Below are 19,170 nucleotides of genomic sequence, written 5' to 3' on the forward strand. Positions count from 1 at the left end.
TGACGGAGCCGTACTATTTCTGTGCACTTCCATACACATACTGTCAAGCAAAATAAGGGCGGGCAGCCACGCTTTGACCGGTGAAACAGGGTCAAAAAGGTCATTTTTCCATACCACTAATCAATGTCTTTACATTATTATATGAGATCTCTGACCATCTAGCAAATGCTCCCTCATTAAGTCGATACCCTTTTCCTAAAAACCGGAAAACAACATCGTTGTTCGCCGAGGATGACTGAATGTTGACTTTACGCACCTAACACTTTTAAAACGTCAGCTTCGCCCCACATGGCTCACGACTCCCGTTCTACCGTCGCGAGGACTGCCGATTGACTCCCGATAACCTAAACCGCACCACGATATTATTTTAACATACAGGCCTTTCGGTTAACCAGCCTCCAGAGAAGAATCTAGGCACTTCAATTGGTACTTCCGTGCTAATGCTCATAGTAGTTGAAAGTTGTTGCTTTCTGCCAGTCTTGTGACAAGTTTCCCTTCCAAAGGGTATTATGAAACACAGGTCATGCTTGGAAGTGTGCCTTTGACACATCAGCGCTGGATCAGACGACCACCATTTAGCTTCAAATGGTTCAAATGGCTCTGAGCACTATGGGACTCAACATCTTAGGTCATAAGTCCCCTAGAACTTAGAACTACTTAAACCTAACTAACCTAAGGACATCACACACACCCACGCCCGAGGCAGGATTCGAACCTGCGACCGTAGCAGTCCCGCGGTTCCGGACTGCAGCGCCAGAACCGCTAGACCACCGCGGCCGGCTCCACCATTTAGCTGAACTGCGGGAGGCCGGTCCAATTGGGTAAGTCCTGAAGAGTTGAATGACTTCGTCGGCATAAAATTTATGTTTTTTTTTAACTTTTTTTAACTTTTTCTTACTTCTAGCAGCATGGTCGTATAGAGTGTCATATAAACTTAAGTACAGTATATTACTTAGTCACTGCCGTGTAAAATAAAAGAGGTATGATAAAATGAACATGCAACTTAACTCGGAAACGGAGCTACGTTACGAATTTTTTCTTAACAGTTATTTCTCAGCAGAACCTCCCCTGCATCATCCTTACAAGGTTTTCAACTGTTTCTGACCATCCTGCACATATGTCATCGAAGTGGCACGTGACGACTACTACTTCATTTTTGACCTTGCAGAAATTAACAATCATTAGCTTGTGTGACGAATGGGTGACAGCATCATATTTGTGTTAAAAAGAATACATTTTTGCATGTTAAAAGCCTACAATGATTTTGAGTACAGTGGAACCTAAATTAATGTCAATATTATAAAGTAGCTCTGTGATATTGTTGCAACATCTGCCCTTCCGACCCTACTACCCTTATCCATCAGCCCACGGCCACGAACTAACTTTAGGCTACCATATTTATTTTAATTACTACTGTCGGAAAATCTATCGAGAGTGTTGTAGAGCTATACCCGTTGTAGAAGGGTGCTCATACATCCCATTTTTAATTCCTGCGGCCATAGAAAGTAGATTTCGGGAAGATCCTCGAACACAGTCCATATCTGATAGGGGAACACGTACAGTTGTTTTTTTTATCAATTGGTGGAAATCTGATTGATGGTAGTCTCATCATTTTAGCTGCTCGTTCCTGCAAACATTCTCTTGACTTTTTCGAACATTGTTATCGCCTTGTTTTATAATTATACCAGCATTTTCGTTTCTTGAACCCGCTCCCCGAATTGTCGTCCAAATAGAGCATTCGTTACAGATTAACCAAGGAGACTGAGGAAATTGCGAAATTGCCTGGAGAACGTTGTTTTAAACATCTCCACTCAGGTAGCTAGGGTATTGTTATTAACTTCTTTAAATTTACATTATTGCCCATTCAAACTGGACAACGTCGTTAAGGACTGGTCTTAAACGACATTTGCCGTATTTACGAGCTTTATTCTCCCATGACAACTGACTCAGAACAGCTACTCTTTGCAGACGACACAAACGTTATTGTCAAAGAGGTGGAACATAATGTAAATCTTGTAGCTAATAAGTTAGTCAGGTACATCAGCAAGTGACTATCAGAGAACAGATTATTGATTAACTGTGTCGCAAACTGCGACGCATACTGTTTATTACATGGAATACTGTAAAAGTAAAATTTTTCTGTCACCAGGTGGTCAAATGGCGCAAATGGCTCTGAGCACTACGGGACTTAACTTCTGAAGTCATCAGTCCCCTAGAACTTAGAACTACTTAAACCTAACTAACCCAAGTACATCACACATATCCATGCCGGAGGCAGGATTCGAACCCGCGACGTAGCGGTCGCGCGGTTCCAGACTGTAGCGCCTAGAACCGCTCGGCCACCCGGCCGGCCCAGGTGGTTAGACAATCAATGAATACCATTTTAAATTCATAGGACTGAGGACAGACAGAAAGTCTGCTCGGAAGAACCACGCTCAAAAACTTGTGTAGAAACTTAGTGCTACTATCTTCACTATAAAAATGATCTCCAGCGCCTCTGACACTGAAACAAGAAGAAGACTTATTTACTTTCCTTACATTCACTCTAGTATAGCCGATGGTATCATATTTGGGGCAGTTCAGTGTGCACAACAGGGATATTCTTAGCTTATAATAGTGCGGCCAGAGCAACCTGCAGTGTCAGTTTGCGAACTTCGTGTAGGCCGTTGTTCACGTGCAGCGGACTTTAACACTGCTATCCTTCTGCATCTATTCCTTTATGGGATTTGTTGTTGACAATACTGAATCATTCAGAGTGAACTGCTACGTTCATTCAGTCGAGACGATGTGCTCTTGTATAACAAGTGCTTAAGCGTTGTAGAGATAGGTGCGCACTTTTTAGCAGGTTTCATTTTTAGTAGGCATTCAGCAGAACGGAAAGAACGGAGTGCTAAACCTCAAGCATTCAAGCCCCAGTTAAATGGCTTTCTTGTGTTTGATAAATAAATAAACATAATAAACAAATAACAGTTGACGGCCATGCTCGCTATTAAATACTATGCAAATAACACGCACCGACATAAAGCTGTGAAGTAACTCTTTATGCAGCTATGCGATAACAAATCGAGAATAACAAATTCTTAACAATCATCTCCATCTGAACAGGCCTCGGAAGGCCCAACGTACCGACCGACCGCCGCATCATCCTTGGCCGATTGGCGTCACTGGATGCGGATATGAAGTATGTGGTCAACACACCGCTTTCCCGGCCGTCTTAAAAAACATTCAAGTGTTATAAAAAACAAAGAGTAATAATGATGTCGCTCTACTCCCTCCAAAACACAACATTTTGATTCGCTGTGCATTTATTTTCTCTGACTGCAGCGACTCCCACAAGTTCATTGATATGAACGTCATAAAGTTACATAAAATTGAAACACTCCAAACAAGAAGTGTAACCGTAACATCACGGGAAACAGCCCAAATACTCTCTGCAATGCGTTTCTGGATGTTTTCTACGAACCCCTTCATAATGCCGGTCGCCGTGACCGAGCGGTTCTAGGCGCTTCAGTCCGGAACCGCGCTGCTGCTACGGTCGCAGGTTCGAATCCTGCCTCGGGCATGGATGTGTGTGATGTCCTTAGGTTAGTTAGGTTTAAGTAATTCTAAGTCTAGAGGACTGATAACCTCAGATGTTAAATGTGGTGTCACCGCTAGACACCACACTTGCTAGGTGGTAACTTAAATCGGCCGCGGTCCTGTAGTACATGTCGGACCCGCGTGTCGCCACTGTGTAATCGCAATCCTAGCGCCACCACATGGCAGGTCACAAGACACGGACTTGACCTCGCCCCAGTTGTACGGACGACATAGCTTGCGACAAGACGTATCACGTCATTCTCTCATTTGCCGAGAGACAGATTAAATAGCCTTCAGCTAGTCCATCGCTACTACCTAGCAAGGCGCCATTTGTATTAGTGCTAATTGCTTACTACTATGCACGAGATGTATTTCAACAAGAACAAGACTACATTAAAGTTAAGTATATGACAATCTCTCTTCTTTTCTTTATAGTTTTTCATCCAGTCTCCTGTTTCAGAATTTACGCCCGTCTGCGTTAGTTTCGCGTGCTTCTAGCCACTCATTGTGTCGAGACTTTAGGGAATCGACACAACATTAAGTCCCATAGTGCTTAGAACCATTTGAACCAATCCTTCATACTGCTCTCGCACAGACAGCGAAGACAAGATTAGCTGAGGGATTTAAGCACGCAATCTTCCCACACTCCATACGCGAATCAAACAGGAAGAAACAACGAGAAATGATACAGTGGGAAATACTGTACACCTTGCACTTCACAGTGGTATGTAGAGTATAGATGTAGATGAAGGGATGTGGTCAGTGTGTGTAGGGGTAGTGTAACGCGCCCGGGAGGAAAGGGGGTACATATGCAGTACTAATAAAAGCTAGCCTTCAGCACTCGATACTGTACAGCACTCCTTAGACACAGGAACGGGGCTGGATATTTAACGACCGTGTGCCTAAACACACATACCTGGTCGTTCCCGCAGCAGTTGATCTGCTGCTCTCTACACTGCCTGCTATGATGCGTCCTTTAATAAGTATTATCTAGCAGGGAGAGGAGCCACTCACACCAACAACACCAAGTTGATCTGGTAGAATTCACTGTATTCCGTTAAACACTCGCACCGGGTGGGGCTGCATTGTCCACAACCAACATTATTCCACAATGGACGTGAACAGTATTTGTACTCCAAGTACGTGTCCGTTGCGCCGTATAAGGTTGCTGTCTAAATGATGACATCCAATGCAAAAACACGATGCATAGAACACAAGATAATCACTGTTCAACGGATGTTTTATCAGTCGACGAGTGGCACAGTTCTTCCAACAGTACTGAGCAGTTTATTAGCTTATAACGTGAGCATGCGCGCGACAGAATCGCTACGCGAATGCTCCATAAAATTTCGGGTACGACACGAACGCGAAAGTACCTGCGCTCGTGATATTCAGCCAGTCAAAACGATATGTCTTTATTTCACTTATAACTTGCAATTATGATCGTACCAGTTCACATTATTTTTCCGTAACCGTCGCGACGCGGTTGATTGTTGTTCTCCCGACACGACACCCGAAACCGAGAAACATCACCTTTCGGATAAACATTGGCACTGCGTCGTGAACATTGAAATTAAACGTAAAACTTATGTGGTAAACATTTTCAATTACTTCACCAAAGCTTGTAAGATACGTACTGCAGCCACGGCATCAACACAATACTCCGCCCGCGCTCCACGAAAGCTACGCCACGACTCGCAACTGTTGCTCTGCGCTCGGCAGAGAGGCGGCTATCGATGGTCAACGACACAATTCTACGCTTACAGAAGGCATAAGAAAATCCAAAATGGACGATATTAGTGTCGGATCCATAGCAGACGGACTTACTGAACTGATTGGTGACGTACTCTAAAGTTTTTCGTGTTTAGAACAAGATTTGACAGCGCCGGATAACCCCACTGCAAAGTCATTTGCATATTGTTGGGCACACGTTTTTTCTCCACCTCGCCGTCTGTTCTCACTTCTGAAATTTGCTTTAGGGCAACCCTTCTTGAGTAAATTCAATCATTGAGCAGTGATGATCCTGAAGGAGATCTTAGCAGCGGAATCGAAACGATGAGTAGGACAGATTTTGAAACATGTCCATTTTACATTGTATTATTTCAGTTGTAGTTTTTTTAGTTACTCAGTAACAATGGAATTTACCTTGGTGCCGACAGAGGAAGGCGCCAACACGACCGGCTGCACCAACTACTTTGCCGGGCCCGCGCCGTTCTCGGAGGTGGAGACGAGGACCTACTCGCAGTTCCTGGCCAGCCTCGGCGACGACTTCCAGCTCTACCTGGACTTCCACAGTTATGGCCAGATGCTCATGTTCCCCTACGGACTCTCCAGTCTGGTCGCACCCAACTACGACGAGCTGGTGAGGCAACTGAAGCACCATTCCAGTCTGTTGCAGTGCACTCATACTTCACTCTGTTTGATAATACCACCATCTTCCCCAATCTAAGCAGGGATAAATAACAAACTTCTCATAGTGTTTGCTGTCCGTGTGTCTTAAGAAACAGCCTTGCAAAATGAATCTTTGTCATTGTGGTCTTCAATCAGAAGTCTGGTTCGATGGAGCTCTTTACGTTATTCAGTCCTGTGCGAAGCTCTTCATCTCTGAATAACAATTGCAACCTAAATCTACTTATTGTATTCAAGTCTTGGCCTCCCTCTACGATCCCCCCCCCTTCCTCCCCCCCCCCCCAACACACATACTTCCTTCCATTAAGGAACTACGATTCTTTGATGTCTCAGGATGTGAGCTACCAATCGATCCCTTCTCTTAATCCAAATGGACCACAAATTTCTTTTTTCCTTAAGTCTATTCAGCATTCATTCATTCGTTATTCGATTTACCCACCTAATTTTCAAAATTCTTCTATAATACTACATTTCAAAATCTTCTATTCTCTTCTTGCCAGAATTCTTTATCGTCCATGTTCGACTTCCATTTTCTCTGCCTCGTGATGACTGGGTGTTGTGTGATGTCCTTAGGTTAGTTAGGTTTAAGTAGTTCTAAGTTCTAGGGGACTGATGACCATAGATGTTAAGTCCCATAGTGCTCAGAGCCATTTGAACCATTTTTTTTCGACTTCCATACAAGGCTCCAGTCCAGGCAAATTACTCCAGAATCGACTTTTTGCCACTTAAATTTTTATTCGACGTTAGGAAATTTATCTTATTGAAAAACCCTTTTATTACAATTGCTAGGTTGTGTTTTAGATCCTCTCCAGTTCGGCCATTGCCAATTATTTTACTGCCAGAATAGCAAAATTCAGTGAATGGATGAAGGATCTCATTTAATAATCTTGTCCTATCTGTATCACCAAATTTATAAGGGACAATCAAAAATTTTCTGTTCGAACGCCATACAATCCAGACTTGGTACGCCAATCAGGAAAAACCGCTATGGGCACTGAGGCAACCATCCCACCGATGTACCAGGTGGAAAATATCTTTTTGCTAAAACAGCGTCTCCTGCTGGGTGAAGAAGAATAGAGTAGTACAGAGTTTGTATATCTTCGAACATTTTACATGTTGTTGGTGTAAATATTTATATATAAAGCTAAGATACAAGAGGCACATAATATTTCACGATATATCAGTGGCACATTGTTACACATAACGTGAAAATCATATATACAGGAATATACTAACCGACGACTTGTAACAACTTACAAGTTAGTATTACAGTAATTAGTGAGAACTTCATGTCACTTCAGTCTAATCCCTCATACTCTTTTTGAAGTAGCACGCTTTTTTCTTAAACCATTCTGCTAAAACAACTTTCTGATATACTGTAGGGAACTGAATGGGCAGCTTTGGAAATATGTTGAAAAACCTTCTGCCTGGACATTTGTGGCTGTTGTTAACACTAGCTACCCCACTTCCGGGTATATGAACTGATTGTCTAGTGTATAGTCATTATAAGGTTAAAATTATTTAAGTTCTCTTTAACACTGAGAAGGCAGCTAATACTACACTGATCAGCCAGAACATTATCACCATCGACTTACAATCGATATAAACCCGTCCGGGTGATAGCAGCGTCACCTGGCGAGGAATGACTGCTAGTCCGAGACACGCACGGTGCATGTAATATGAGCGCGCTGTACGTGTGTAGAATAGGGAAGGCATGCGATCTAACTTCGACCGAGGGCAGATTGTGATGGCCCCAGGCTCGGCACGAGCATTTCCAAAACTGCACAACTTGTCGGGTGTTGGAGGAGTGCTCCAACACGAGGCGAAACCAAGGTGAAACGATGTATAGACGTCGTGGGGTTGGGTGTCAATCCCTCACTACAAATGTCGGACGTCGTAGGCTGGGCAGAGTGGTAAAAAAGGACAGGCGGCGAACTGTAGCGGAACTATCAGCAGACGCTAATGGTAGGTAGAGTACAAGTGTGTCTGAACACACAGTGCACCGAACACTCCTAACGACGCGCCTCCGCAGCCGATGACCCATGCAGGTGCCAATGTTAACACCACGACATCAGCAACTACTGCTGAAACGGGCACGTGACCATCGGCACTGGACTTTGGGCGCAGTGGCAGAGCGTTGCACGGTCTGGTGAATCCCGATGCCTTTTTCATCAGCCGATGGGAGGGAGCGTAACCGCCGTCTTCCAGGGATACGGCTCCTTGTCACCTGTATTGCTCGGCACACACAAGCTGGCGGCGGCTCCATTATGCTCTGGGGAATATTCATGTCTACATCTACATCCACATGGTTACTCTGCAATTCACACTGGCAGAGGGTTCATCGAGCCATTTTCATATTACTTCTCTACCATTCCACTCCCGAAGGGCGCGTGGGAAAAAGGAACACCTAAATCTTTCTGTTCGAGCTCTGATTTCTCTTATTTTATTATGATGATCATTTTTCCCTACTTAGGTGGGTGTCAACAAAATATTTTTGCATTCGGAAGAGAAAGTTGGTGATTGAAATTTTGTAAATAGATCTCGACGCAAAGAAGACCGCCTTTGTTTCAGTGACTGCCACCCCAAACTCGCGTATCGTATCTGTTACACTCTCACACCTATTGCGTGATAACACGAAACGAGCTGCCCTTCTTTGCACTTTTTCGATGTCCTCCGTCAATCCTACCTGGTAAGGATCCCACACCGCGCAGCAATATTCCAGCAGAGGACGGACAAATGTAATATAGGCTGTCCCTTTAGTGGGTTTGTCGCATCTTCTAAGTGTTCTGCCAACAAAGCTCAGTCTTTCTTTCGCCTTCCCCACGATGTTATCTATGTGGTATTCCCAATTTAAGTTGCTCGTAATTGTATTTCCTAGGTATTTAGTCGAATTGACAGCCCTTAGATTTGTGCGATTTATCGTATACCCAAAATTTATCAAATGGTTCAAATGGCTCTGAGCACTATGGCACTTAACATCTATGGTCATCAGTCCCCTAGAACTAAGAACTACCTAAACCTAACTAACCTAAGGACATCACACAACACCCAGTCATCACGAGGCAGAGAAAATCCCTCACCCCGCCGGGAATCGAACCCGGGAACCCGGGCGTGGGAAGCGAGAACGCTACCGCACGACCACGAGCTGCGGACCAAAGTTTATCGGTTTTCTTTTAGTAACGATGTTGATGAACTCGCACTTTTCATTGGTTAGTGCCAATTGCCACTTTTCGCACCATATAGAAATTCTCTCTAGATCATTTTTTAATTGGAATTGATCGTCTGATGTTTTTACTGACGGTAAATTACAGCGTCATCTGCAAACACTCTAAGGGGGCTGCTCAGATTATCACCTAGATCATTTCTGTAAATCGAGAACAGCAGAGGGCCTATGAAACTACCTTGCGGAACGCCAGATATCACTTCTTTTCTACTCGATGATTTACCGTCTATCACTGCGAACTGACCTCTCTTGGAGGAAATCACGAATACAGTCACACAACTGAGACGATACTCCATATGCACGCAATTTGATTACGGCGGAGCTCGTGCTAGGCACCATGACGGCCGAGGAGTATCGTACATCGGTTGCAGACCACATATATCCCTTCGTGACGATCGTGTTTCCCGACAGCAGTCGGCCGCTGTGGCCGAGCTGTTCTAGGCGCTTCAGTCCGGAACCGCGCTGTTGCTACGGTCCCAGGTTCGAATCCGGGCTCGGGCATGGATGTGTGTGATGTCCTTAGGTTAGTTAGGTTTAAGTAGTTTTAAGTCCAGGGGACTGATGACCTCAGATGTTAAGTCCCATTGTGCTTAGAGCCATTTGAACCATTTGAACCAGACGCCAGTGGTATTTTTCAAGGTGGCAATGCGCCATGTAACAAGGCCGGGAGTGTGATGGGGGTGGTTCAACGAATACAGTGCCGAGTTCCCATTGACGTTCTGGCCCCCCAACTCGCCAGATTTGATCTGGGACGAACACATCTGAGTCTGAGATGTGATTGTGCATGACGTCAGACCTCATCCCCCCCCCCCCCCCCCCGAGTTTACAGGAATTGGGTGACGTGTGTGTGTGTGTGTGTGTGTGCAGATGTGGTGTCAGCTCCCTCCAGAGACCTACCAAGACCTCATTGTTTTCACGCCACTATGGTTCCCCACTGTTATCCGTGTCAAAGACGGACACACTGGTTATTGAGGCCTTGCAAGCGACCTGCTTGCTGTACATCCTCTTCCGCAAGGAGTAGCCGATCCTTCAAGACCTTTAACGGACCGAAGGGGTGATAATTGCCTGGGAGAGACCAGGGCTATAGAGCAGGTGTTCCAGTGCCTCCAACGAGTTGGCTTAACTTTGCGGTACGGGAACGTGCGTTATCACGCAGCAGCAACATCCAGCACGGTACTTGCCGCACATTTCCACAACGGCCGTTTTCTACGGACATGCTGCCCCGTACACATTCTTCTTTCTCTGATGGATGTCTGCCGGTGTTTGTCCTTTGGCAGCCCATAAAAAATAACACGTCGTTGGTTCTCTTTGGATGCATTTGGTAATAACTTCGGCATAATCACGATTCCACATTTACTGCACGCACGTATGAAAGGCACAAATGCTGCAAAAAAATGGTTAAAATGGCTCTAAGCACTATGGGACTTAACATCTGAGGTCATCAGTCCCCTAGAACTTCGAACTACTTAAACCTAACTAACCGAAGGACATCACACACATCCATGCTCGAGGTAGGATTCGAACCTGTGACCGTAGGGTCGCGGGCTTCCAGACTGAAGTGCCTAGAACCGCTCGGCCGGGGGCACAAATGCTGCACTAACCTTTTGCCTAAGTGTTGTTGCTTATACACGCGCATCGGAGTAGCACTACGTTGCATGTACGGTGCAGCAACGCCCTCGAACGGGAACTTTTTGATCGCCCTTATAATTCGACTACACAACTCTCGTTTTTCTTTCATTGATACTCATTTTATACCTTATTTACAACGCACTGTGCTTCCATTTACAATGCTATTGCAAATCCTTTGCCGTCTCTGATAGAATTACAGTATTATTGGCAAACTGTGAAGTTTTTATTTATTTTTTCCTGAACTTCAATTCTTTTTCCAATTTCCTGCGTGGTTTCTTGTATTGTTTGCTAGCTGTACAGTTTAGTTAACATCGGGCAGAGGCTACAGCCTTGTCTCACTCCCAACTAACTCTTTTATTTCGTGCCCTTCGATTCGTATAATACCAGTCTGGTTTCTGGGCAAGTTGTAGATAATCTTCCGCTCTCTTTGTTTTAGCCATACTGTGCTCAAAGTTGCAAAGAGAGTATTCCAGTATACACTAGCAAAATCTACAGATGCTGTAAACGTAGGTTTACCTTTCTTCAGTCTGTCTTCTAAAGTAAAAATGATTCATACCAATGTTTCCGCTTTCTTCCAGCTTGAAATAGCGGGTAGGGCTGCAGAGGTTCTGGCTTCAAGATACGGCACCCAGTTCACATACGGCAGCATTGTGGACACTATCTGTGAGTACCAACACCATTCTGATGCAACAATATACTGCGTACCAATAACAAAAGCCATTGCAACTAAAAAGATATCAGTTCAAAAAGATAAGTAGTAGCTTTAATAATAGTTTTAGCAGAAGCAGTTTTATTCATCCGTAGATCACTTTTACAGGGATATCGGATATGTCGTAGTATTACAACTTAGGAACAACAAAAATTATATAATTCATACATATAGTCATTCACATACTTACAGGTTTAATTTGAGAAAGATGCGACACATAGTCACCCGTCTCCTTACAGCATCTTTGAAAGACATTTAACCTTCCTGTAATATTTAAGTGCTATTCACTGTTCCTGAAACACAACCTATTGTACATAATCGGCTAAGAAGACGTATATGCGATACTCCTCACTCCAGAATCATTCAGTGCCTGCAAGAAACGCGGCAACATAGCCCGTGACTGGACAGCAGGCTTCTTCTTTCCATCTCTCCTCAATACTGAAATTCGCAATACCATAAGATTAAAAATTAGATTAATATGAATTATTATTCGGCAATGAAAATGCAGGCGTATTATTCTTTGGAATTGCACGTCTCATGAGAAAAAGTATTACGTATTTATTTAAATCACTGGAACTACATCTGAGGAGACTGGTAGCTAGTTTATGTGTCAGATGCTGCAACCAAATAAACACATAATTTACGCCAAGGAATTTTCCTTGAGCTTGTGTAGGGTTAAACCATGTCTTGAAGATGGTCGCTTGACGGAAATTAGTTGTCTTTAAATCAGTACTCATTTGTTGTTGTTGTTGTGGTCTTCAGTCCTGAGACTGGTTTGATGCAGCTCTCCATGCTACCCTATCCTGTGCAAGCTTCTTCATCTCCCAGTACCTACTGCAACCTACATCCTTCTGAATCTGCTTAGTGTATTCATCTCTTGGTCTCCCCCTACGATTTTTACCCTCCACGCTGCCCTCCAATACTAAACTGGTGATCCTTTGATGCCTCAGAACATGTCCTACCAACCGATCCCTTCTTCTGGTCAAGTTGTGCCACAAACTCCTCTTCTCCCCAATCCTATTCAGTACCTCCTCATTAGTTATGTGATCTACCCATCTAATCTTCAGCATTCTTCTGTAGCACCACATTTCGAAAGCTTCTATTCTCTTCTTGTCCAAACTATTTTCCGTCCATGTTTCACTTCCATACATGGCTACACTCCATACAAATACTTTCAGAAATGACTTCCTGACACTTAAATCTATACTCGATGTTAACAAATTTCTCTTGTTCAGAAACGCTTTCCTTGCCATTGCCAGTCTACATTTTATATCTTCTCTACTTCGACCATCATCAGTTATTTTGCTCCCCAAATAGCAAAACCCCTTTACTACTTTAAGTGTCTCATTTCCTAATCTAATACCCTCAGCATCACCCGACTTACTTCGACAACATTCCATTATCCTCGTTTTGCTTTTGTTGATGTTCATCTTATATCCTCCCTTCAAGACACCATCCATTCCGTTCAACTGCTCTTCCAAGTCCTTTGCTGTCTCTGACAGAATTACAATATCATCGGCGAACCTCAAAGTTTTTATTTCTTCTCCATGGATTTTAATACCTACTCCGAATTTTTCTTTTGTTTCCTTTACTGCTTGCTCAATATACACATTGAATAACATCGGGGAGAGGCTACAACCCTGTCTTACTCCCTTCCCAACCACTGCTTCCCTTTCATGTCCCTCGACTCTTATAACTGCCATCTGGTTTCTGTACAAATTGTAAATAGCCTTTCGCTCCCTGTATTTTACCCCTGCCACCTTTAGAATTTGAAAGAGAGTATTCCAGTCAACATTGTCAAAAGCTTTCTCTAAGTCTACAAATGCTAGAAACGTAGGTTTGCCTTTCCTTAATCTTTGTTCTAAGATAATTCGTAAGGTCAGTATTGCCTCACGTGTTCAAGTATTTCTACGGAATCCAAACTGATCTTCCCCGAGGTCGGCTTCTACTAGTTTTTCCATTCGTCTGTAAAGAATTCGTGTTAGTATTTTGCAGCTGTGGCTTATTAAACTGATTGTTCGGTAATTCTCACATCTGTCAACACCTGCTTTCTTTGGGATTGGAATTATTATATTCTTCTTGAAGTCTGAGGGTATTTCGCCTGTTTCATACATCTTGCTCACCAGATTGTAGAGTTTTGTCAGGACTGGCTCTCCCAAGGCCGTCAGTAGTTCCGATGGAATGTTGTCTACTCCGGGGGCCTTGTTTCGACTCAGGTCTTTCAGTGCTCTGTCAAACCCTTCATGCAGTATCGTATCTCCCATTTCATCTTCATCTACATCCTCTTCCATTTCCATAATATTGTCCTTAAGTACATCGCCCTTGTATAGACCCTCTATATACTCCTTCCACCTTTCTGCTTTCCCTTCTTTGCTTAGAACTGGGTTTCCATCTGAGCTCTTGATGTTCATACAAGTGGTTCTCTTATCTCCAAAGGTCTCTTAATTTTCCTGTAGGCAGTATCTATCTTACCCCTAGTGAGATAAGCCTCCACATCCTTACATTTGTCCTCTAGCCATCCCTGCTTAGCCATTTTGCACTTCCTGTCGATCTCATTTTTGAGACGTTTGTATTCCCTTTTGCCTGCTTCATTTACCGCATTTTTATATTTTCTCCTTTCATCAATTAAATTCAATATTTCTTCTGTTACCCAAGGGTTTCTACTAGCCCTCGTCTTTTTACGTACTTGATCCTCTGCTGCCTTCACTACTTCATCCCTCAAAGCTACCCATTCTTCTTCTACATAGTACTCATTACAGCGTCTTTTCGTTGTTCCAAGATGTCTGTGTCTGAACTGGAAAAATCCCGGAGTGCATCTCATATCCAACAAATGAAAAAAAAAATTGATTTGAAAATAAATATAATAATAGTAATAATGGTAATAATTATAACTGTAATAACAGTCTTAGAAAAGTGAAACACTTTAGCGAAACATCTGAAGCGTCCGATGCAGATATTGACTGTTTAATTTAGATTTCACAAAGTTGTCAGTGAATGGAACAGAGGCGCCAAAGGCAAAATATATAGGAAAACTGTAACTGCTGACAGCTTTGTCTAATACTTTCTTGCCCTCAACACCCAGTCATTCACAAACAAGCAGCACTCCATTCACTGGTGCACCATCTCATGTCAGTTCGTGTCCTAAGAAGATTTCCAAGGAGAACTAGACAGTATGAAATTTATTCCGACAACCGTGGTGCTTCAGTTTGGAACCGCGTGACCGCTACGGTCGCAGGTTCGAATCCTGCCTCGGGCATGGATGTGTGTGATGTCCTTAGGTTAGTTAGGTTTAAGTAGTTCTAAGTCCAGGGGACTGATGATCTCAGATGTTAAGTCCCATTGTGCATAGAGCCATTTGAACCATTTGAACCAGACGCCAGTGGTATTTTTCAAGGTGGCAATGCGCCATGTAACAAGGCCGGGAGTGTCATGGGGGTGGTTCAACGAATACAGTGCCGAGTTCCCATTGACGTTCTGGCCCCCCAACTCGCCAGATTTGATCTGGGGCGATCACATCTGAGATGTGATTGTGCATGACGTCAGACCTCATCCCCCCCACCGAGTTTACAGGAATTAGGTGACGTGTGTGTGTGTGTGTGTGTGTGTGTGTGTGTGTGTGTGTGTGTGTGTGTGCAGATGTGGTGTCAGCTCCCTCCAGAGACCTACCAAGACCTCATTGTTTTCACGCCACTATGGTTCCCCACTGCTATCCGTATCAAAGACGGACACACTGGTTATTGAGGCCTTGCAAGCGACCTGCTTCTAGGGGACTGATGACCTCAGATGTTAAGTCCCATAGTGCTCAGAGCCATCTTTTTGACAACCGTGGGCTATAAACTAGCCATGATTGGCCACACGTAACACAAGAAGCGAAAACTAAGCGACAGTCTTCCTTTATGCTTCCTCAGCTGTTTCTTTCAGTGTTTTTAAAAGGTGATGTATTAGCTCATACCTAAAAGTGTCACAGATTGTAGCTAAAACACTGCAATCATGCGTGTTTGAAGATTCCTACTATTTGGGAAAAACAACAGCCCAGTATATTTTCAACAAAAAAGAACCAATTAATACAGGACAGTGGCGCATATAAAATTGTTCATCTTGACTGTAATACGTTTTACATGCGTCAGAGCAGAAAGAACGGCTGACCGTGGACGTAGTTCGGGGTCGTTAATTCTGACTACACCTGTGCCGAGCATGCACTGAGTGACAGCCGCAGCTGTTAGCCACAGTCCATTGTCCTCTTCCTGGCGAGCAAAGGGTGAAAACTGATTCTATACGAAGCCCTGGAGATCAATAAACATCTGACACACGCAACCCTCATTTAATGTTACATGACCAAACATAGCTTAATTCTTCCCCTGTCTCAACATCACTTAAGCCCAACATGTCTTCAATTCTTCCCACGCTTTGTGTCAAATTCTATGCCTCCATTTCACCTTGTATTTATTTATTTTATTGCAACTGTCAATGCATTCAAATGGTTCAAATGGCTCTGAGCACTATGGGACTTAATATCTAAGGTCATCGGTCCCCTAGACCTTAGAACTACTTAAACCTAACTAACCTAAGGACACCACACACATCCATGCCCGAGGCGGGATTCGAACCTGCGACCGTAGCGGTCGTGCGGTTCCAGACTGAAGCGCCTAGAACCGCTCGGTCACTCCGCCCGGCACGTCAATGTATTCAAAATGGTTCAAATGGTTATGAGCACTATGGGACTTAACTTCTGAGGTCATCAGTCCCCTAGAACTTAGAACTACTTAAACCTAACTAACCTAAATACATCACACACATCCATGCCCGAGGCAGGATTCGAACCTGCGACCGTAGCGTTCGCGCGGTTCCAGACTGTAGCGCCTAGAGCCGCTCGGCCACTCCGGCCGGCCGTCAGTGTATTCCAAATCGTTATAAACTGGGGTGATAAAAGTCATAGGATAGCGATATGTACATATACAGATGGCAGTAGTATCGTGTACACGAGGTATAAAAGGGCAGTGCATTGCTGGAGCTGTCATTTGCACTCAGACGATTCAAGTGAAAAGGTTTCCGACGGGATTGTGACTGCGCGACAGAGAGTAAACAGATTTGGACGCGGAACAGTCGTCGGAGGTAGACGTACGGGACATTCGCTTTCGGAAATCGTTACGGAATTCAGTATTCCGAGATCTACAGCATCAAGAGTGTGCCGAAAATACCAAATGTCTGGCATTACATTTCACCGTGGACAACGCAGTGGCCGACGGCTTTCACTTAATGACCGAGAGCAACGGCGTTTGCGTAAATTTGTCAGTGCTAACAGACAAGCAACACTGAATGAAATAACCGCAGAAATGAACGTGTGACGTACGACGAAAGTATCCGTTAGGACAGTGCGGTGAAATCTGGCGTTGATGGGCTATGGCAGCAGACTATAGACGCGAGTGCTTTTGTTAACATCACGACATTGTCTGCAGCGCCTCTCCTGTGCTTGTGACCACATCGGTTGGACACTAGACGACTAGAAAACCGTGGTCCGATTTGAGTTGGTAAGAGCTAATGGGAGAGATAGAGAGTGCCGAAGACGCCACGAAGCCATGGACCCAAATTTTTAACAAAGCACTTTGCAACGTGATGGTGGCACCATAATGGTGTGGGCTGTGTTTATATGGAATGAAATGGGTCCCCTGACGGACTGAAACGATCATTGACTGAAAATGGTTATGTTCGACTACTTGGAGACCATTTGCAGCTATTCATGTACTTCATGTTCCCAAACAACGATGGAATTGTCAGCGGGCCACAATTGTTGGCGATTGGTTTGAAGGTCATTTTGGACTGTTCGAGCGAATGATTTGGCCACTCAGGTCGCCAGTCGTGAATCCCATAGAACATTTATGCTACATAATCGAGAGGTCAGTTCATGTAGAAAATCCTGTTCCGGCAGCACTTTCGCACTTATGGGAGGCTATAGGGGCAGCATGGTTCAGTATTTCTGCAGGGGACTTCTAAAGACTTGTTGTGTCCATGTCACGTCAAGTTTTCTCAGCTTGACTGATAAATGATCTTCCGGGTGTTCTGCCAAGTTGTTTTTTAAAACTTATGCACAATACTTCGACGACCGACCCAATAGCCTTCTTCAAGTGCTACATCTGTTGGAGTCCAGACAGCGAGTATACATAACAGCAAATCTCGCAGTACCTGAAGAAGACGACTGATTCGGTCGTCTAAACATTGTGCATACAATATTAACGTGTAATAGTTATTAGTGTTACCGTTTACTCTGTTTTTGCATCACCTTCCATGTGTTATTCCTTTTCAGGCTTTTCTCCAATATTCTTGTATTTATTTTACTTTGTTTTAATGATATTAACAATTTAATTTGAATTTTTGTATGGGCTGTTCTGTTATTTTGTCCACATGTACCTCTGCTCTTTGTTGAATATAATTATTTCCCCATATTGTCGTCCTCTTCTTTCTCCTCAACAATCTCTCTCTGCCGGCCGCAATGGTCTAGCGGTTCTGGCGCTGCAGTCCGGAACCGCGGGACTGCTACGGTCGCAGGTTCGATTCCTGCCTCGGGCATGGGTGTGTGTGATGTCCTTAGGTTAGTTAGGTTTAAGTAGTTCTAAGTTCTAGGGGACTTATGACCTAAGATGTTGAGTCCCATAGTGCTCAGAGCCATTTGAACCATTTGAATCTCTCTCTCTCTCTCTCTCTCTCACCCCCCCCCCCCCCCCACACACACACAGAGCACTGTTTTGTCTAAGTTTAGGCTTATTGTTTTATGGTATGTCTCTTTCACACTTGTTTACTGTTTGGCTTCTATGCTTTCAATTATGTTACAATTGCACTGTCAAAGATGTCATTTTCTATGGTCTTGCACCTCAGTCTCCACGTATAATATCCTGTCGAAGCTGGTCCCAGTACTGTTTGGTCTTTTATGGATACAGTCAGCAGTAGTCTAATGATGAAATTTTGTGCTTTTCGTGTGTAAACTTCTATACTAATGAATTCTTCCTGACGGTTTACTTGAACATGATACCGTAGAGAAACTTGTAAAGTGAGTGAGAGACGCTCTTCTGCCTCAGACCCGGCTGCCGGCAGCAGCATCGACTGGCTGATGGGGGTGCAGGGCAAGCGGTTCCCGTTCGCGTGGGAGCTGCGAGACACGGGCGAGTTCGGCCACCTGCTGCCCGCAGACCAGATCGTCCCCACCAGCGAGGAGACCTTCGACAGCGTCCTCTCCGTCCTCAACGACGTGCTCGCGCTCGTCCAGCGTGACCGCTCGTAGCAGCTTTCCGTCTACGTGTGAACTTTGTACAATAAACGGTCTTTCTTAAGCACACTTGTGTTTGGCATTTCTGACGCCCTTATCTCTTACGACAGGCTCTGTATAATGACAAATACTCGAGAGTGTTGAGGACTGATGGCATGCTAAACCAGTTCTCAACTGCACAAGTCTGACTTTGCAACATGTGGACAAGCATCCTCGCCGGCAACTCCTCAGAAGTGGTGGGAATAATCTCGCCAATATATAACTAATATATAAATAATCGTAATATTACATGGGCGTCATAATAACTGCCTAATAACCTGGTTTAGCCTACACCCGACAGTGAATATGGCTGGTCAGTCTGGA

General features: G+C 44.2%; 1 protein-coding gene across 1 annotated transcript in view; it reads left to right on the forward strand.

Moving 5' to 3' along the window:
- The window catches only part of LOC126252694 (zinc carboxypeptidase-like), a 65,887-nt gene extending 47,021 nt beyond the window's left edge, over positions 1-18,866 (forward strand). The window contains exons 8-10 of the mRNA XM_049953598.1: positions 5,739-5,941; positions 11,419-11,503; positions 18,620-18,866. Coding sequence (XP_049809555.1) covers positions 5,739-5,941; positions 11,419-11,503; positions 18,620-18,822 — 491 coding nt within the window. The 3' untranslated portion in view covers positions 18,823-18,866. The remainder of the gene's footprint in view (positions 1-5,738; positions 5,942-11,418; positions 11,504-18,619) is intronic.
- The last annotated feature ends 304 nt before the right edge of the window (positions 18,867-19,170 follow it).

This window comes from Schistocerca nitens, chromosome 4 (genome assembly GCF_023898315.1).
Source record: "Schistocerca nitens isolate TAMUIC-IGC-003100 chromosome 4, iqSchNite1.1, whole genome shotgun sequence".
Lineage (NCBI taxonomy): Eukaryota > Metazoa > Arthropoda > Insecta > Orthoptera > Acrididae > Schistocerca > Schistocerca nitens.